The following is an 18,419-nucleotide window of genomic DNA, read 5'->3' as shown; positions in this document are numbered from 1 at the left end:
GCTGAATGATCAGCATGCTGGCCTTTGGTTCAGAGGGCACCAGATTCGACCGGGTTGAGCATTTTAACCTGGTAGTCGACAGTTAATTCCTCTGGATCCGGGACTGGATAACCTTCTTCATCTACACACAACAGAACATTCTACAAACCACTACAGAAGCACGCAATAGTAAATACATCACTCCACCTAGGGTTGGCGTCGTCAGGAAGGGCATCCGGTGGTAAAATTAGGCTAAATCCATACAAAATGCCAATTCCAGGTAAATGGAAAGATATCAGAATTTATTATTATTATTATTATTATTATTATTATTATTATTATTATTATTATTATTATTATTATTATTATTATTAAAGTTATATGAATTATTTCTCGATGTTGTTATATTGCTTTGCTCAAGGTTTTCTGTTCTATATTTTCATTCCCTGTAAGTGGGTCTAAATTTTTGGCAATGTCTTGTGATTTGTTTTGTAATTCGGACTAGTGGAAATGCGCTAATTTTCTTTCTTTATACAATATGTAAGTACGTAGCCTGTATCTTGTATTTTTTAATGTCCTTTTAAACAGACATTGCGCATCTTTGAGTGCTTCCCTAATAAAGAAAACTGTGAAATGGTATTTATTCCCGCAGCCTCTGTACTTGCTTCGTCACAAGCCCACTCGATTTGGTCGCTTACAATATGGCGGACGTGGCTTTCAAGTAGATTCAAATATGGCGGTCCAATAGCCACTCTATAGTCCTCTTTCTAGCTCGTTGGGAATTCAGGATTTTATTGAACGTGCTGGCATTGGTGAGTCTATTAATCATTTCTTATTCACTCCAATTCTGTTTCTGCACGATATAAAGTATTACGTAACAATTCAGCTCACTTGCTTGTTTTGTAAGAGCAGAGTTCTGGCATAGGTCTAACAACGAGAACTGGGTTGACAGTTCAGTGGCCAAGTACTGAATTACTGAGTAATCTTGTTCGAAATTTAGTTTCGTTTAAATTGCTATAACGTTAGGTCATCATATTCCTGACTGAAGAGTGCTATCGATCTGTTTGTAGGAAGAGTGAAGCGTAAGGATGAGGACAGGTAATTAAAATACAATAAACTTTCGAATATCCGATCAATAGGGTGGAATTCTGCGGATAATAGAAGATTCGTTAAATTTTTAAAAACTGTGTGACGCTAGGGCTGAATCATGATGAAATGAGTAATTTGTTAGGTGGGTGTATAATCTCTTCAAAATGGATTTATCATAATCATCTCATCAACCCTGGCGTCTCCCAGAACCTAGAGCAATGAGGGAACGTTAAACAAATTTGCATTGTTATTACACTGGCCTCTACCACTCACACATTTAGTATCGCCTTGTCGCGCGGTTCAAGGACAGAGTAAGATAATTGCTCTACACGGAAACAATACCTTCAGTTAACCCAGACTATCAACACTGTGCTATACGTAAAATTTGATTTTTATTTAAAATACTTCATATAACATCAGCTTATTCTCTTATATTCAGAGGCTCTTAGCTTGGTAGCGTGGGTTGGCAACCATGGGGATTCTTGCTATGTCTGTTATTGACTTCTACTTCCTTGTGCCGGGCTCCTCACTTTCATATTTTCTAATTGACCTCCGTTGGTAAACTATTGTTCTCTTCTGTCTGCGATTCTATTAATTTTGCGAAGCCTAAAGAATATTTTATGCTCCTACTCTTTGAGGCCCTTCACTTTATATTTTGCCAGCAAACTTCATCCTTCAAAATGTCGAACCTCTTCCATGTCTTCCTCTGATTGTTAAGAGAGGGTGACTTCTCAGATCTACTTCCTCTCAAAACCACAATTACCGCCACCACTAATCTCTCTTACTATCCTCTGAAACTTGTCGCATAACCGTAAGTAGCATCTTATGGAAAAAATAAATTTTTAACTTCACTTTTGGGTTAATCCTACTAATTACTTGATGGTACCGATATATAGTATGAGACATGTTAGGGATTTCTAGAATTATTTCAGAATGTTTTACTTGTAGGCCATGTAGGTTAAGAAGGTTTAATACAGTAAACGTGTCCCCTGATGTATTTTGAATTTTGAAGAGGCTTAAAGAATACTGAGTACAGATCTTCGCGCTTTTTTCCCCGATGTTGCCAACAATGCTAAATCATCGGCAAACAATATGGCATCTAGCTGTCTAATTTTCCTGTAAATTTGTAAGGAATCATGTCTTGTCTGTCTGCATTCTTCTATTACGGTATGCATATAGATCATAAATAACCGAGATTAAGGTCCACAACTCTGCTAATTAGGTTCCGTTATGTCTGTTGCATACCTAGTTTTATTGAGACAAGGTTGGAATTGTGCATGTTATATAAACTGTCGCCGCCTCTGTGGTGTAGTGGTTAGCGTGATTAGCTGCCACCCCCGGAGGTCCGGGTTCGATTCCCGGCTCTGCCACGAAATTTGAAAAGTGGTACGAGGGCTGGAACGGGGTCCACTCAGCCTCGGGAGGTCAACTGAGTAGAGGTGGGTTCGATTCCCACCTCAGCCATCCTCGAAGTGGTTTTCCGTGGTTTCCCACTTCTCCTCCAGGCAAATGCCGGGATGGTACCTAACTTAAGGCCACGGCCGCTTCCTTCCCTCTTCCTTGCCTATCCCTTCCAATCTTCCCATCCCTCCACAAGGCCCCTGTTCAGCATAGCAGGTGAGGCCGCCTGGGCGAGGTACTGGTCATACTCCCCAGTTGTATCCCCCGACCAAGAGTCTGAAGCTCCAGGACACTGCCCTTGAGGCGGTAGAGGTGGGATCCCTCGCTCAGTCCGAGGGAAAAACCGAACCTGGAGGGTAAACAGATGATGATGATGATATAAACTGTCTATGATTTGTTGAAAGACATTGTCCATGACATTCTATTTCTGTTAACTTGAACAAAGGCTTTCTTTGTCCGGCTCCATGGCTAAATGGTTAGCGTCCTGGCCTTTGGTCACAGGGTCTCTGGTTCGATTCCCGGCAGGGTTGGGAAATTTAACCTTAACTGATTAATTTCGCTGGCACGGGGGCTGGGTGTATATGACGTCTTCATCATTATTTCAACCTAATCACGACGCGGAGATTGCCTACGGGTGTCAAATCGAAAGACCTGCATTTGGCGAGCCGAACTTGTCCTCGGACACTCCCGGCACTAAAAGCCATACACCATTTCATTTTCAAGGCTTTCTTTTAACCAATAAATGCTATATGTGTTTCTATGTTAATTTAAAAATTTGAAATCATGTACAGAGATTCAATTCTTATAAAATGATTTTATTGATAGGTCCAGCTATTCAATACTTATCGTTTTGATTATAATAAAAGTTCACCGGACTGACTGGCTCAGGCGGTTGAGGCGCTGGCCTTCTGACCCCAATTTGGCAGGTTCGACCCTGGCTCAGTCCGGTGGTATTTGAAGGTGCTCAAATACGTCAGTCTTATGTCGGTAGATTTACTGGCACGTGAGAACTTCTGCGGGACTAAATTCCGGCACCTCGGCGTCTCCTAAAATCGTAAAAGTAGTTAGTGGGGCGTAAATCCAATAACATTATTATAATAAACGTTCTTTCGGCCTATCATTTGAATATCTTCAGCTGTAATCAAAATTGATCTAAATACTTAGGGGAAATGTCATTACAAAGATGCATATAAAAAATAAACATATTGAAACTACTCATTGATTTTTGCAATAAAATGAGTAAATAAATGCAGTAAAACCTGAACGCTCTTTTTTTGTTGCAAAATCAATGTGCAGGCCTAGTATGTTTGTTATTTATATGCATCTTTTAATTATTTCACTTTTTAAAGTGTTTAGATCAATTCTGATTACGTCCGCCTCCGTAGCGTAACGGTTAGTGTTATTAGCTGCCGTCCTTGGGGGCCCGAGTTCGATTCCCGGTACTGTCAGAAATTTAAGAATGGCAGGAGTGCTGGTATGTGGTTGAAATGGTACATGCAGCTCACCTCCGATGGGGGTGTGCCTGAAAAGAGCTGCACCACCTCGGGATGAGGACACGAGTTACTAATTCTGATTACAGGTGAAGATGGCCAAATATTATAGGCTGAAACATGTCCTAGTGTTTTAAGGAACTTTTATTATAATCAACACGATAAGTGTTGAATTGGTGGATCTATTAATATAATTATTTTATAAGAATTGAATCTCTGTACATTATAATTTCAATACGGGACCTACATGAAATTCAAAAGTTGTAATTTGAAATCAGCAACATTATTATTACTTTCTGTGAAAAATATGTCACAGAGAACAATATAGGGTTACAATTTGGTTTTAGTGTTCATGGATATGAATGGATGAGAGAAAGTCTCGATCCTAAATATTATATGGATGGCCTTACAGGACTATATTTGTGTTACTTGTAGGTGTACGATGACATTCCCACACTTCGTTTCCATCAGCCACGGAATGTATTCGATCATCCTGACAAGAACCCAGAAAATGCTTGCTACTGCCATCCACATCTCGAGTCTTGTCCACCTTCTGGGGTCTTCAACGCCTCACCTTGTGCTTTCAGTGAGTATAATTATCAGTCATTGATGTTCCGTGTCCACGACGTTGCTAAACTAATATTAGTAGACTGTTTCTCAATATATGTATGTTGGGTATTCATCCCGAAGGCTGGTTTGATCCCCACAGTTCCGCCAACAGCTGTCATAGATAGCCTAGGCGTCACTGAAGAGGAATACTAGGGAAATGAGGAGTGAGGTAGTTTCCCGTTGCTATAGAAGTATTTTGTATTGTGTGACTTCAGTTGGACGTGAATAGTAACATATCATGTTGATTGTAACTCATTATCGGATAGGTGATTTCACACCTCCGTGAGAATAGTGACACAACTCTGAAATGAACGTTTTCAAGAAAGCAAAGTTTAAAAGTCTAAGACACCAGATCAAATCTGACATTAACAGGTATTTCTACATGATAAAATTTAGCATATATTACATCAAATTTTCACAGAGTTTCAATCAAATAATTCACAACTAAGAAGTTTCAATATTCTTGACTGACGATGATCAGTATGCTGAAGTGGTATCACGACATTCGTGATTTTTCGCAAGTAAGAAAGGAGTTATACTTATGCATGACAGTTTTGTAGATCAAAATAGTGATTCCCTTTGCACATGGTGCATGCCATAACTAAAAAATGTCATTAATGCTTTCACGGCCCGTACTTACAGACATGATATTGTATAGACTTTTGGGCTTGTGCCGTGTCAAGAAAATAAGGTGAAATTCTTGACGTTTCGCAGAAAACTGTGCTCTGCGTCCTCAGAAGAATTCTCGACTGTCCACGAGAAAGGCTTCTTAAACAATGACACGTTTGAATTTGGAACGTTATAATAGAAGTAGAAATCACCGCCGTCTCGATCCTCCTATAGGAGGCGGTGGTAGAAATGGAAATGGTACGTTCATTCACCACCAGATGGTCCCCAGGACGTAGCACAACGCTAGCGTTCGAAGCGGAAGTGATAGTTCGGTCAGCTTCCGCTTCGAACGCTAGCGTTGTGCCACTATTCTTGCTTGATTATTGCTTAGTATATTGTGTATTAATATTAACCAGAGGACCCGCGTCTTGATATAAAATTGCTCCATGGGCTGCCCGGGTAACATTTTAAACGTCTCATTTTCGGATTTGTATTACCTATTAATTGTGTGTGAAGTGAATTTATGTGGATTTGTTTATTGTGATGTCGACTGATATTATATTAACTTATTTTTTTATAATTTATTTTACGTCGCACTGACACAGATAGGTCTTATGGCGACGATGGGATAGGAAAGGGTTAGGAGTGGGAAGGAAGTTACGGTGGCCTTAATTAAGGCACAACCCCAGAATTTCCCTTGTGTGGTAATAGGAAACCACGGAAATCCACCTTCAGAGCTGCCGACAGTAGAGTTCGAACCCACTATCTCCCGAATGCAAGTTGACAGTTACGTGAACCAAAGCGCGCAGCAACTCGGTCCGTTTTAGGAAACTATTTTGTAGCTTTAGAGTTATTGTTGTGGGTTTAATTTAAAGTATTAGATTATTTTGTTTCGAGTGGAACTTCGTTCTTGTGGCAGCTCAGATTGCTTGGGAAGTAGTTGATCCTAGTGATTAATGCATATATTTACACGTCGCGTTATACACTGACTTAGCAAATGTCATGGGATAGTCACCTAATAGCGTGAGGAGCCTCTTCTGGCTCTGCGAACTGCAGTGAGACTCCGTGGAAGTGAGTCGACAAGTCCCTGGTAGTCCTCTGGACGCAGTTGACAACAAATCGTTTGCAGAACGGCCGCCAATGCTGGTCTGTCCGTGGGTGCAGGATCCATGGCACGGAGCCTGCGTTCCAGGACATCTCAGATATGCCCGATAGGGTTCATATCGGGGCTCCTGGGTGGCCATGGCAGTCGTTGGATCTCCGCTGCATGTTCCTCGAACCATTCCCGGCCGACGTGGGAGCGATGTGGCGGCGCGTCATCATCTTGAAACACCGCAGAACCGGCTGGGCGCTGGAAGGCCAAAAATGGGTGCAGATAGTCTCCGAGCAGCTGAACATACCGTGTACCGTTCAAAGTCTCTTCTAGAACAACTAGGGAGCCCATTCCATACCACGAAAATGCACCCCAGACCATAACAGAGACACCAGCGCCCCAGACCACACTTTCGAGGCAGGCGGGATCCATCGCTTCATGTGGTCTGCGCCATACACGGTGCCTCCCATCGGCATGGTGCAATTGAAATCGTGATTGGTCCGACCATATCACGTTACGCCATTGTTCCATTGTCCATCCCTGGTAACTGGCGACAAATGCGCGTCGTTGTGCCCGATGCCATTGAGTTAACAGTGGCACCCGTGTGCTGCGCCGGCTCCCATACCCCATAGAACCCATGTTCCTACGGATTGTCCACTGGGAGACATGTCTAGCACGGCTGAATTGAGCCGTGATTTGTTGCACGGTTGCCCGTCTGTCACTATTGACAATCCGTCTCAGATGTCACCGGCCACGGTCATCGAGGGTGGTCGGACGGCCGGTCGTTCGTCTGTTGTGGACGGTGACACCCGCATTCAACCATTCACGATACACCCTGGACACGGTTGATCGTGCGAAGGCGAATTCCCGCACTTCTTCCGAAATCACACTTTCCATCCGTCGGGCACCGACCACCATACCCCGTTCGAACGGTGTCAGCTCACGACGACGTTCCAGGTCTCCTATACAACTGCCGCTGGCACAGGAGGCGTGTGGTGCTCAGACAACACACCTGCGCATCAGTGTTCCGCTATCCCATGACATTTGCTCAGTCAGTGTAAATATTATGTACATGATTCCAGCTCTCATTGGGACTGTCGTCAATCAGCCTAGCTAACCTGAAAACGGTGAATTCAATACTAATCTTGGTCATTTTGTACATTTTCGTCCTCACCCCTTCTGACCCGCATGCCGATGGAGGCTGAACCTGGATTAAAGGCATCCAGAGCATCGCAATTCATCTCAGTGACCCCGAAAAATATGGATTCGACGATTCGACACGAACATTGGTCGTAGGGGTGCTACTCCCATAGTATTTTGCTACAGACAGTAAGTAATATGTGTACCAAGTTTGGTCGAGAGCTATGCTGGAACATACATACATAAACTCGGTCATTTTGGACATTTTCTTGTTTCACCCCTTATGACCCTTCATGCTGAACTTGGACTTAAATATCATCTGGAGTGCCACTATTCATCTCAGAAACCCCGAAAACTATGGATTCAACAGTAATATAAGTCATTTTCGATTATTTTCACATGCAAAACACTTTCTTTCAAATCTGTGAATGAATATTTCATGTCTCAAGAAAGCATTACCACACCCTACCTTTGATCACATTTATTCAGATTATTTTTCTTCTTCTCAGTGTTATTGTTACAAGCTGTCACGGTTGATCAGCGATTGGGTGTCGACTCTTGATCCCAACGTCATAGATATGATCTCGAACAAGAGGCGAATTTTTAAAGAGTAGACAAACATCTTGGGACTCTGTGTCATTATTGTTCCCACTCCAAGTTTACCTAACCCAATTAACTCAGTAACCGTCCAGCTGAATCCCATTTCGTTGCGAGATGGCTGCACAAATGGAACGTCGAAATTGGGACACAGGCCGCCTAGCTGATGCCACTTTACACAGCCTATGTATGACCTGGTAGCTGAGGCTATACCTTTCTATCATTACTATGATGATGATTATTATTATTATTATTATTATTATTATTATTATTATTATTATTATTATTATTATTATTATTTTGGTACTGGTTTACGTCGCGTTAACTCATCGAAGATTTTCGGCGACGGAAAAGATGGAATGTAGTGTCCGTCGCCTTAATTAAGGCGTGAAAAATAGGATACCACGGAAAACCATCTTCAGGGCTGTCGATGGCGGAATTCGAACCCTCCACCCCCCGAATGCAAGCTCACAACTGCGCGACCGTAACCGCACGTTCAATAATAATAATCATAATAATAATACATTTTAATATATATAATATATTCGTCTGCATTCACCTGCATTCGCCTCTTTTAATCCCACCACTAAAACCGGTTTATACGTGTAACTTCATCCATTCATTCCTAACTTAGCATTTATCCCCTCGCTACTTTCATGTCCGTTCCTCCGAACTTGTGGACAAGATTTCCTAAGTCCACCCAGCCTACGCTCCCGTAGAGTAAAGTTGGTCTGATGGCAGACGATGTAAAGATAGCTTCGCCCAGGAAGCTATCTTATAAAATACCGTTGATCACAACTGCTTTGCTGTAATTTGATAGCACGCTAGTACAGATATTAGACCCTACTGTAATAGCAAACTAAAGAAAACTTTCAAGGGACTGATGATCATGACGTTCTTAGGCCCTGCAATTGTAGTAATGGTAAGTGATTTTGCATGAAAGGAATTTCAAGAAAATTATCAACGAGTCTTTGTGTTTGTTCCTAGATGCGCCTATCATGGTATCCTTCCCACACTTCTACCTTGGAGATCCGATCTTACTGGAAGCTGTTGATGGTCTGAAACCAGATCCTGAACTACATGACTCTTACGTGGACATGCATCCGGTGAGTAATACTGTAGTTATCTTCCTGCTGCTTTACAAATTATTCTTGTTCTTTGACTATTGTAACTGTAGAATTTGAAAGGCCGGAAATTAAAGTCCAACTCTTTACACCAAGAATTTAGGTCTCACCCTCTTCCTCCCTCATTTGTTAGAAGCTATTTAATGAAGTTGGGAGTTTTTTCTGGCCTTAAATGTACTCTTTTTTTTACTTGGAATAGGGCACTAGTTTGGAGAGCTATGAACTTTGGCTCTTAAAGTGAAAATACCATAGTTCTTAAAATAATATTTCTTACGTCCCACCAAGCCTGTTGGAAATCGCAACAATGCTTCTGTCATGATGGCTAGGGTTAAATTCATGTGTTGAAATGGGAAATCCCGGGGCGAATTCATGTGACCGCCGGGGGCAAATTCATGTTTGATAAGGGTGCTTGGGACTGAATTTATGAGATCCCATACAACAACTTATCACACTGCTATTTTGTTACCTTTTACATCTTCATGTTCTTAAACTCACCCAGCTTTCTTTCTGTTGTATGTAGAAACTTGGAGTGCCACTTGCGGGACAGAGCCGAGTTCAGATTAATATCATGGTCCGAAAGGCATCGGGTATCCAACATCTGGACGCCTTCGAAGACGGCATCATCTTACCCATAGCGTGGGCTTCTATCGTAAGTACTTTATCACTTGTAGATATAATATGTCTTTCAGCATTCAGGCTGCAAGGAAACCCTTGTGAATGATCTAAGTGCTTCCCCAATCCTCGACTTTGAGACCCGTATAAAACCATCGTCCTCTTTGTCTCCCTATAATTCTCTTACCCTCTATGGTCGAATCCATTATTCTCTTAGGTAACCTATCGTCATCCGTTCGCATCACATGCCTTCATAAAGCCGGTTTACACACAAAGCTTCATTCATCGAATTCATCCTTATCTTAGTCTTAGCTCCTCATTCCAAGTCCCTTCTGCCATTGTTCTCTCATTTTTAAACCAGAAATCATTCTCACTACTTTCACGTCTGTTACTTACAAATAATGATTAAGATATCATGAGTCGACTCAACTTTCATTACCGGAAGGCAGAGTCAATTTGAAAACGAACTGATGTAAGATGATGATTTCGTCCGATTGCTCACTTCTTTCATACATAATACATTTGATCGCAACGGTGAACTCATTGCCCCAACTTTGCTGCACTTGGATCGATTTCACTTACTACACTACCATCATAGGATTCTCGCATTATTTTAACAAATTATTTACCAGTATGACCAATCCTCTAACACATAGCAATTGAGGCTTTCACGGCCGGCTCTACAATCATAGCAGTGTTTTTCGGGCTTGTAGGCCGTGGTTAAGGAGCATGTGATGCTGCCGACGTTTCACTGAGGCCATTGAAATCCTGAAGCACACCGGCAGCAGGAATCTGAAGGGTAAACAAAGCTGGTTTCCAGTCCTGAAATCCTTAAATCCTGAAGGACACGATGGTCGAAGCAGAACAGAAAAAGCAACGGATGATCAGTTGTCTGTCTCCGCCAAAGCAGGTCGATGTACATCGGGCTCCTTAATGCTTCAACCATTGGCCGAAGAACAGCCAACCGCCAACCGCCCCCACAGCATTGCGGATTATTAGGCGAGCAGCGTACCGTAGCCTGCACTATATAATGAGGTGGAATTACAAAAAACTACCCCTGTCGCGACTCAGGCACCAGTTTGCCATCCTGTCTGGTCCGCCAAGCGCGTTTCACCCATGTGTCCTACGCTCCCTCCTATCCCCCCCTTTCCGCACCCGGCCTAGGGGCTCATGCCCTGTTATTCCACCCCTCTCTCCATGGTATCCTGAGGGTTCGGAGGCCCTCGAATGGACTCGTGGGCTGAATACCAAAGGAACCCTGATGAGGGGGCTCACCCCCGCTCTCCCATGGTATCCTGAGGATTCGGAGGCCCTCGAATGGACTCGTGGGCCGACTACTAAAGGATCCCTGATGAGGGGGCTCATCCCCCTCTCCCATGGTATCCTGAGGATTCGGAGACCCTCGAGTGTGGTCGTGAGCCGACTACCAATGGAATCGTGATGAGGAGACTTACCTTGGTACCCTAGAGCAATTCATGGCCCCCTGGACCGGGGAACCCCTTTCGGGTGGGTTTTCCGTCGGCTGCCCTGCTGGCTGGCAGTCGTCGGAGGCCTGCCTGCTCGGCCCCCTAACCTCATGGGGTGTCATGCCCCCAATCACTCCATCAACCCTCCCCTGCTTCCAATATAGTCCCCTCGGTCGATCGAGTAGCCGAGACCCTGTAGCCAATTATCCCCCACTAATATTCACTAACTCACCATCCAAGTATAATCCCGCCAAGAATTTTGCCTCGCCAACTCTCCTCCCTCACTACATCCTCCTCTTTTTCTTCTGAACGCTACAACAACTTCCTAAATCTCACTGACAGTTAAGCAACATTGGGCGTGGTCACCGATTGGATGGATGACCACCTCCCTTACTCTACTTACATAGGCTTTGAGCCGTTATGACCAACCTGCTCACTCCCATTTTGGGTAACTATGATATCCTTAGACTCTGTCATCAGTGATCCACGGCCACTTTTTCTTACCCTTCGGGGTGTACGTCACACTCTGACCAATTCGATCTCTTACAAAGTTACCACCACCATCCCACAACCATTCTGTCCATATCCTAATTGTCGAAAGCAGCACTCAAGACCGAAAGGTCGATGGGCTAAATTCGCTCAAAGGATCTGGGCTCCGCCCACATATCCGTTGAGACGCGTGGTCTGTCTGTCACTTCATTCCACTGACAACTTCGCTGCCATCGGAGTCAGTCGGAACCCTTGACAATGCCGAACGCAGTCTTCGGTGAAACGTCGGGACCATCCTGGACCATGGCCTACAAGCCCGGAGAACACTGATACATCCCTCTAACGCTCATATACACGGTTCACTGTGTTTCCGACCACTATGTATATAATGTGAATCCAATGTTATATTGACTTCTACACTTACGGATCTCACAACAGAAGACAAGGTATTTATTGTGGAACATAATTTCCGGTCATACGGAGTGCGGCGTCTGAGTGGACCGAGTTTACCTCACGTTAAGGAACAATACTAGGAACTATTTAATTAGGGAGCAACACATAACAGAACAATGTCGGTCCGTATCCCGGTCAATGCGTGAGAATTGCATGTAAAACTGGACGTCCCACGGCTGCGATCACGATATTAACAGCCACGTGAAACTAAGCTTTCTTGCTTGCTTGAGAAGGTTTAAGTTTGCAGTGTATTTACGTGCAGGGAGTGGAAGGTGGTTAGTATAGTCATTGAGGTCGTTAAAAGAGTAGCAATCTTGGAAAAGACTTCCTTCACAGATATGTGATTTACCGAGCAAGTTGCTATGAGGTTTGGGTCACGTCTATTAGCTTGAATTCAAGAGATAGTGGGTTCGAACCCCACTGTCGACAGCCCTGAAGACGGTTTTCCGGTGGCTTGTCATTTTCACACCACGTAAATCCTGGTGCTGTACCTTAATTAAGGACACGGTCACTTCCTTCCCACTCCTAGGCCTTTCCTATCCCATCGTCGCCATAAGACTTATCTGTGTCGGTGCGACGTAAAGCAAATTGTAAAAAATAAAACTAATAAGTGATGTGAATTTTGTATTTTCTCAGGGTCTGGACGACATGCCGTACTACCTCCAACGAATGTTCTACCACATTACGTTCAGCGCGAGAGCCTTCCAGCTCATACTAATGTATGGTCTGCCTGTGCTAGCCCTTGTAACGGGCTGTGTGCTCTACGCCCTGTCTCGTCGGAGATGGAGGACGAAACAACCGCGTATGATCACTGCCAACCTCACAATACCACCTCCAGAAGACGTCACGCCGTAGACCAACCACTTTCACAACTTGTGGTAACAGTTGAAAATGCTCTCAGGAGCGACCCTACAGCATCGATGACTGTAGAAATAGTTCGCTTGCGAGCAAGTCTTCATCCCTAAATCAGTGGATCACAGGGAATGGGACACTTAAATAGTGATGAAACTGAACATAAAGAAGAAAACGTCTAAATCGATAATTTATTTTTCGATATCGAATTTTAACGAGACTGTAAGCTATTTGGCTTTATGTCCAACAATAAATACTATAAACGACTCTAAAAGATATCGTTTCAAGTGAAGGTAAGATCGAAAGATGGTCGCCCTCGAATCAGGTGCAGTCTGTGTTTGAAACGTCGCCTTGATCTAATGACGTTCTCATTGACTTGACAAAGTGATTTTCTGAAGTGATGGTTGTACTAAGGGAGGGTGGCTTCTCTTACGCCTAAAAGAGCCGGGAACGCGTAGGTTCTAGTCTCGAGGGCGTCCAACTTTTCTCACCTTTGTTCATAAGTATTACAGGTTTTGTCACAAAATTTGAGGAAGATTTGGTTTTGAAATCATGTTAAATGTACCACAATACATATGAACGGTCTATAAGGAGGTGACAAGTATTTGTTCGGCGATAAGAGAGTCTACAACACTTTAACAAATTCCTTCAGTTTCATTTGAACAATATTTCAAGGCTGATGTATCTTTAGACACTAACATTTGAGAATCCATCACTGTGCAGATACTGAGAACCATAAGACTGTGACAGAAATTTTGCGGTCAAGGTACCGTGTATTCCTCTAGTCATCAAAATCCTGATCAGAGATGGGCTACAAATGACTGTCAGTGTGAAAATACAAATTCCTAAAGAATCTTCTACATTACATCCAGTCTCTATTTTCTTTAATTTTCTTCTATTGACTCAACTTAAAGCACATTCTGAGTACACCTCCAATTAAAATATTATCAACCGAAAGCGCTGAAAGCTGGGCATACTTCTCTGTAGCACATCATATCTGTCTTCGAGCTCAAATACTAAACCTCTGGAATAAAATGTAGAATATTTGCCTTTTAATGATTTGTTTGTTGTAAAGAAATATATCCGTACTATAAGAGGCTGGAGAAGATAGTGGGAGTCTTCGCTTTTGTATCCAGTAAAATACAGTAGATTCATAAAATAAAGTAAAAATTCCGCAATATAAAATTGAAGATGGCAGGATGATGAATTGGCTCGGTAAATTAATGTGATAAATTACTCAGATAAACCTATAACAACAACAAAATATACACATGAAAAAGATCTGGGGATGTATTTCATTCGAAGTTGTTTAATTAGTTAAGTTTAAAGTAAGATTAGCAGTATCTGGCTCGAATTTTCTGAATAAATTGTAAACGAACACACAAACTGGCTGTGTAAATTAAATTGGTTATGACCTCAACAGGACTGAAAATAGGACGAAGATCTGGACGAATTTGCAAATACTCCTATTAATTTTAGGTCACGAATGAAAATAAATCTATTTATATCTAAAAACACGGACTTTTCAGTGTTTGTAACCGTCTACGATTATAGTTCAACGAGCTAATAATAATGGCGTATGGCCTCGGAAATGCTTGGCACAGGTCTTTCCCTAGTAGACGGTCTGTAGGCGACCTGCATGTCTGTGAGGATGGGATCTTGCCTAATATGATTTATAATATTGAATACATTAGAAACACCCAGCACCCGAGCCAGACGAATTAACCAATTAAGTTTAAAATCACCACCCCGGCCGGGAATCGAACGCGGAATCCCCCTAGACCAAAGGCGAGCAGGCTAGCCATTTAGCCATGGAGCGGGCAATCAACTAATGGTTTTTTTATTCAACGTTTACGATACACCTTCACGCCGGTTTTGTTAAAAGACGTACCGGCTCAACCACAAGAATTCTTAGTAAAATGCACAGGTAGAATGACTGTAAGTTAAACACACAATGTTACGGTTTCCACTGAAAGTCTTAAAAGTTAGTTGATTCTGAGAAAGGAACGATCGCCAAAATATATTAATTTTCCGTAAAGTACCATTCTGACAAAGTATGATTTATTGGTTTGTGCTTAATTTGTTACTTATATTTGATTCCATTTCCTCTGTGAATAGTAGGGAGATAAGTAGGCATATCTACCTTGTCAATTTGTTGGAAGGTACACTTTTTAACAAGACCGAAAAAGTATCTACCTATTTCTAAGTTCAGTTAAATAATCGAATGATTCGATTTGTCCGTAAGTGATACGGCACGAAGTTTATTTTGTTTGTGTCCAACATGTGGTCCACTTTTATCTTCTGTTTTCCTATACCAACCACAATTGTTCACGGTGTATTGAAGGACGAGTCTCATGTGATCTATGAAATTAAGCAACGTTGTGTGTGATCATTACTTGAATGAATAACCGCATGCTCTTGCTTGATGGAGGGACTATATACTGTACTGTATAATCTTAATAAATGCACATTTTTGCTCGGTAACACCTTGGATTAACTGACTCGTTCACGAATTCTCAGGATATGACCAACATAACGATTACTGTTGATATTTCTAACGAGTGGAAAGGATCTTGTGAGGGTTATGAGTGTAGTCACGAAGCTCTTCCTTTGGAACTGATGTCATAGTTAGGAAATTCTGAAAGACTACCACGCAATCATTTCCCCTTTGTTAACAGTAATATCTGAGTCTGGCGTAAATTTAGCAAGGACTTAGTTTGACCGGAACATGCATAGTCTTTGAATTAAGGTATATTTTTACCAAGAGGTATTTGCCAAGATATTTTTGATAAATTTTACGCCGTAATGAACCAACCTTAATTACATTCCGAACCTACATGACCTTTTTGTTATTTACTTAAGAATATGCAGGATTGTTCCTTCGCGCAGGTGGGATCGTCATATACACTTGGCATATAAATAGATGAAAAGAAAACCGCATTGCATTTAGGAATTATTGTTGTTGTTGCTGTGGATCGCGCGTTAGTTTAGAGGAACATTTTCATCAATTTTGAGATCTCATTCCCGAAGTATAACACACTTGGCATATTTAAGAACATCCTAAATCATGTAATTTAATTTTTCCACTGTGGTTATACTCATAAAACACTTGATAGAAGAGCAATATTTTACGTTTAAGTTCATTTTGGTCTGCAGAGAATCTGAATTTTAACCACGAACTGAATCGGGTATTTAAATTCTCTTGAGAGAAAATAACTTTATTATAAAGTGTTCCAACGAAGTAACTCTCAAGCTAGGACGAGGATAGGAATAAAGAGCGTACTCACCTTCGCGCTGTTCTCCAGAACACATTCGAACATCTACTATCTACAGATAATCCAGGTTTCGCTGAACAAGTTATTCGCGGGCGCAGTACGTATTCCAAGAATTTCTCTGCTTGCATGTCCTTTATTTTCTTATCATTACCGGAGATATGAACACCACCTTTGTACACTGTTCCATAGAACCGCTCGTGGTTTACTGTATATATACACACCGTACTTCTTGGTCATGGCTCTTTGTCAGCTCTGTGTAATCCTCCATATATACTCTCTAAACAGTTTTTTGTTCCATTCCCAGTCAGGGCATTTGAGATTGTTAAAATTGTTAGTATGACTGATCTTCTGGGCACCCTCTAATTCGAGAAAGCTGCATGGCAATGCTGTTGAAAACAAAGCGGCTGAATATTATATTATTTTGTTCGTGTGTATCATATGTTTCATAATTCAGTTTAACCTGTCGCGTCGTTGGCCGCGCTTTATATTTAGAATGAAGTTGGTAAAGGGCGAGGGCTGAATTGAAAGCGGCTGTGTGCAAGCCATTATTCCACAGTTAATCTCTAGCAATGTGTGTGTGTGTTCACAACACTGTAAAGGAAAGATGGGGAGACATTCTATTTCTTAGCCTAACGACTACTCAATCCATAGTCTGGCTCCGTGGGTATCTGGTTAGCAAGTTGGTCTTTGGTCCAAGGGTTTCCGAGTTTGATTCCCGTCAGGGATTTTAACCAGCATTGGTTAATTCCTCTCGCTTGAGGATGGGATGTTTGTACTGTCTCCACCATTAGATTCCATTCTATGTAGGGACCCATCCTCACAGGCACGCAGGTTGCCCAAGGCCATCAACTTGAAAGACTTAATCAGGCCTCTCCGGAGGGCATACGCCATTACTGCTACTCAGTACACAGATACTTGAAAATAGAGCTGAGCGTTGTGTTCACCTGTAGGACACAACACTGAAAGTGGCTGTTTGATAGCCATTGATCTCTAACAATATGTATTTCTTAGTTCACAACAACGCAAAGAGTTCTGTTTCTTAACCCAACGACAATTCAGTTCAGTCACAGCTACTTGAAAACAGAAATGAGCATTGCGCGATCGAACGGAGGGGATAAATAACCTAACTAGGTGTATATTTCAGTTGGTTAAACGCTCCCCTAACGAGTTCTATATTGAAAAATTGAATCTCGGGGTAGCCGACCTGCAATTAAGAGTGCTTATATGCAGAGATTAATTTCTGTAGATTTACTGGTACTTTGAAGAACTTTTTTTCAGAACAAAATTTTGGCTTCCCAGCGTCTCATAAAACCGATAGTTGTTGTAAGGATATTATTATTGTTATTATTATTATAAATAAATAACCTGCCTATGCCGAAAAAGCTGTATATTTCCCATTGGTGATACTGAACTCTAATATACAGTACTGCAAATGTATTCCTATTTCGAGATGATAAGGTATCGTCAAACAAATGTCATTCCTTTGTGGAAACAAGACTGCGTACATTAATCAGGGTAAAGTGTGATTATGTTGGAGAATATTGTATTTTAACATTATTTCTATGAAATTATTTATTTTTGAAAAGTGTTTGAACATAGCTGAATGTTAGTTTAGTTTAAAACACTAACACGTGTACAGATGAGAAGTTTCCATTTTGTAAACCTCACTCAAAATGCCATTGTGCATTGTATTCTACATTCCAGTTTTATGATGGTAATCCCTTCCAGAACGTGGTGCTAAAATTTATAGGAAATTCCAATTGAAAATCGTCTATGCCTGCACCAATTGTTTGATATTTGTAGAATTTAAAATATACGGTATATTATAGGAGTTATTCAAAACTCACCAAATAAATGCCTTATTGAGGGAGAATCAGAATGAAATAATTTAAACTACGACATTATACACTTATGTCAGGGTTGTCCATTTAAAAAGTAGAAGTCTATCAATCATGTTAATCGTACATAAAAGAAACCATGGCGCAACAGCCTCGAAGGGCCATGGCCTATCAGCACGACGAATCTTCTCGACCGTTATTCTGGGCTTTCTAGACCGGGGTTAATGGTACATGGCATTGGAACTACAACCAAGCAGAGGTGTCCTGATGACTAGTTCCTGTAAGCAAATTTAATAATTATGC

The 18,419-nt window shown here is 41.8% G+C and overlaps 1 protein-coding gene across 1 annotated transcript in view; it reads left to right on the top strand.

Annotated features, from left to right (window-relative positions):
* The window catches only part of LOC136856839 (scavenger receptor class B member 1), a 98,658-nt gene extending 85,377 nt beyond the window's left edge, over nucleotides 1-13,281 (top strand). Inside the window, exons 7-10 of the mRNA XM_067135010.2 lie at nucleotides 4,395-4,545; nucleotides 8,995-9,113; nucleotides 9,652-9,780; nucleotides 12,788-13,281. Of these exons, the coding sequence (XP_066991111.1) occupies nucleotides 4,395-4,545; nucleotides 8,995-9,113; nucleotides 9,652-9,780; nucleotides 12,788-13,006 (618 nt within the window). The 3' untranslated portion in view covers nucleotides 13,007-13,281. The remainder of the gene's footprint in view (nucleotides 1-4,394; nucleotides 4,546-8,994; nucleotides 9,114-9,651; nucleotides 9,781-12,787) is intronic.
* Nucleotides 13,282-18,419: the final 5,138 nt, after the last annotated feature.

Source organism: Anabrus simplex, chromosome 1 (genome assembly GCF_040414725.1).
Source record: "Anabrus simplex isolate iqAnaSimp1 chromosome 1, ASM4041472v1, whole genome shotgun sequence".
Taxonomy (NCBI): Eukaryota; Metazoa; Arthropoda; class Insecta; order Orthoptera; family Tettigoniidae; genus Anabrus; species Anabrus simplex.
Note: the sequence above shows the minus strand (reverse complement) of the source record. Positions and strands in the feature narration are given on the sequence as shown.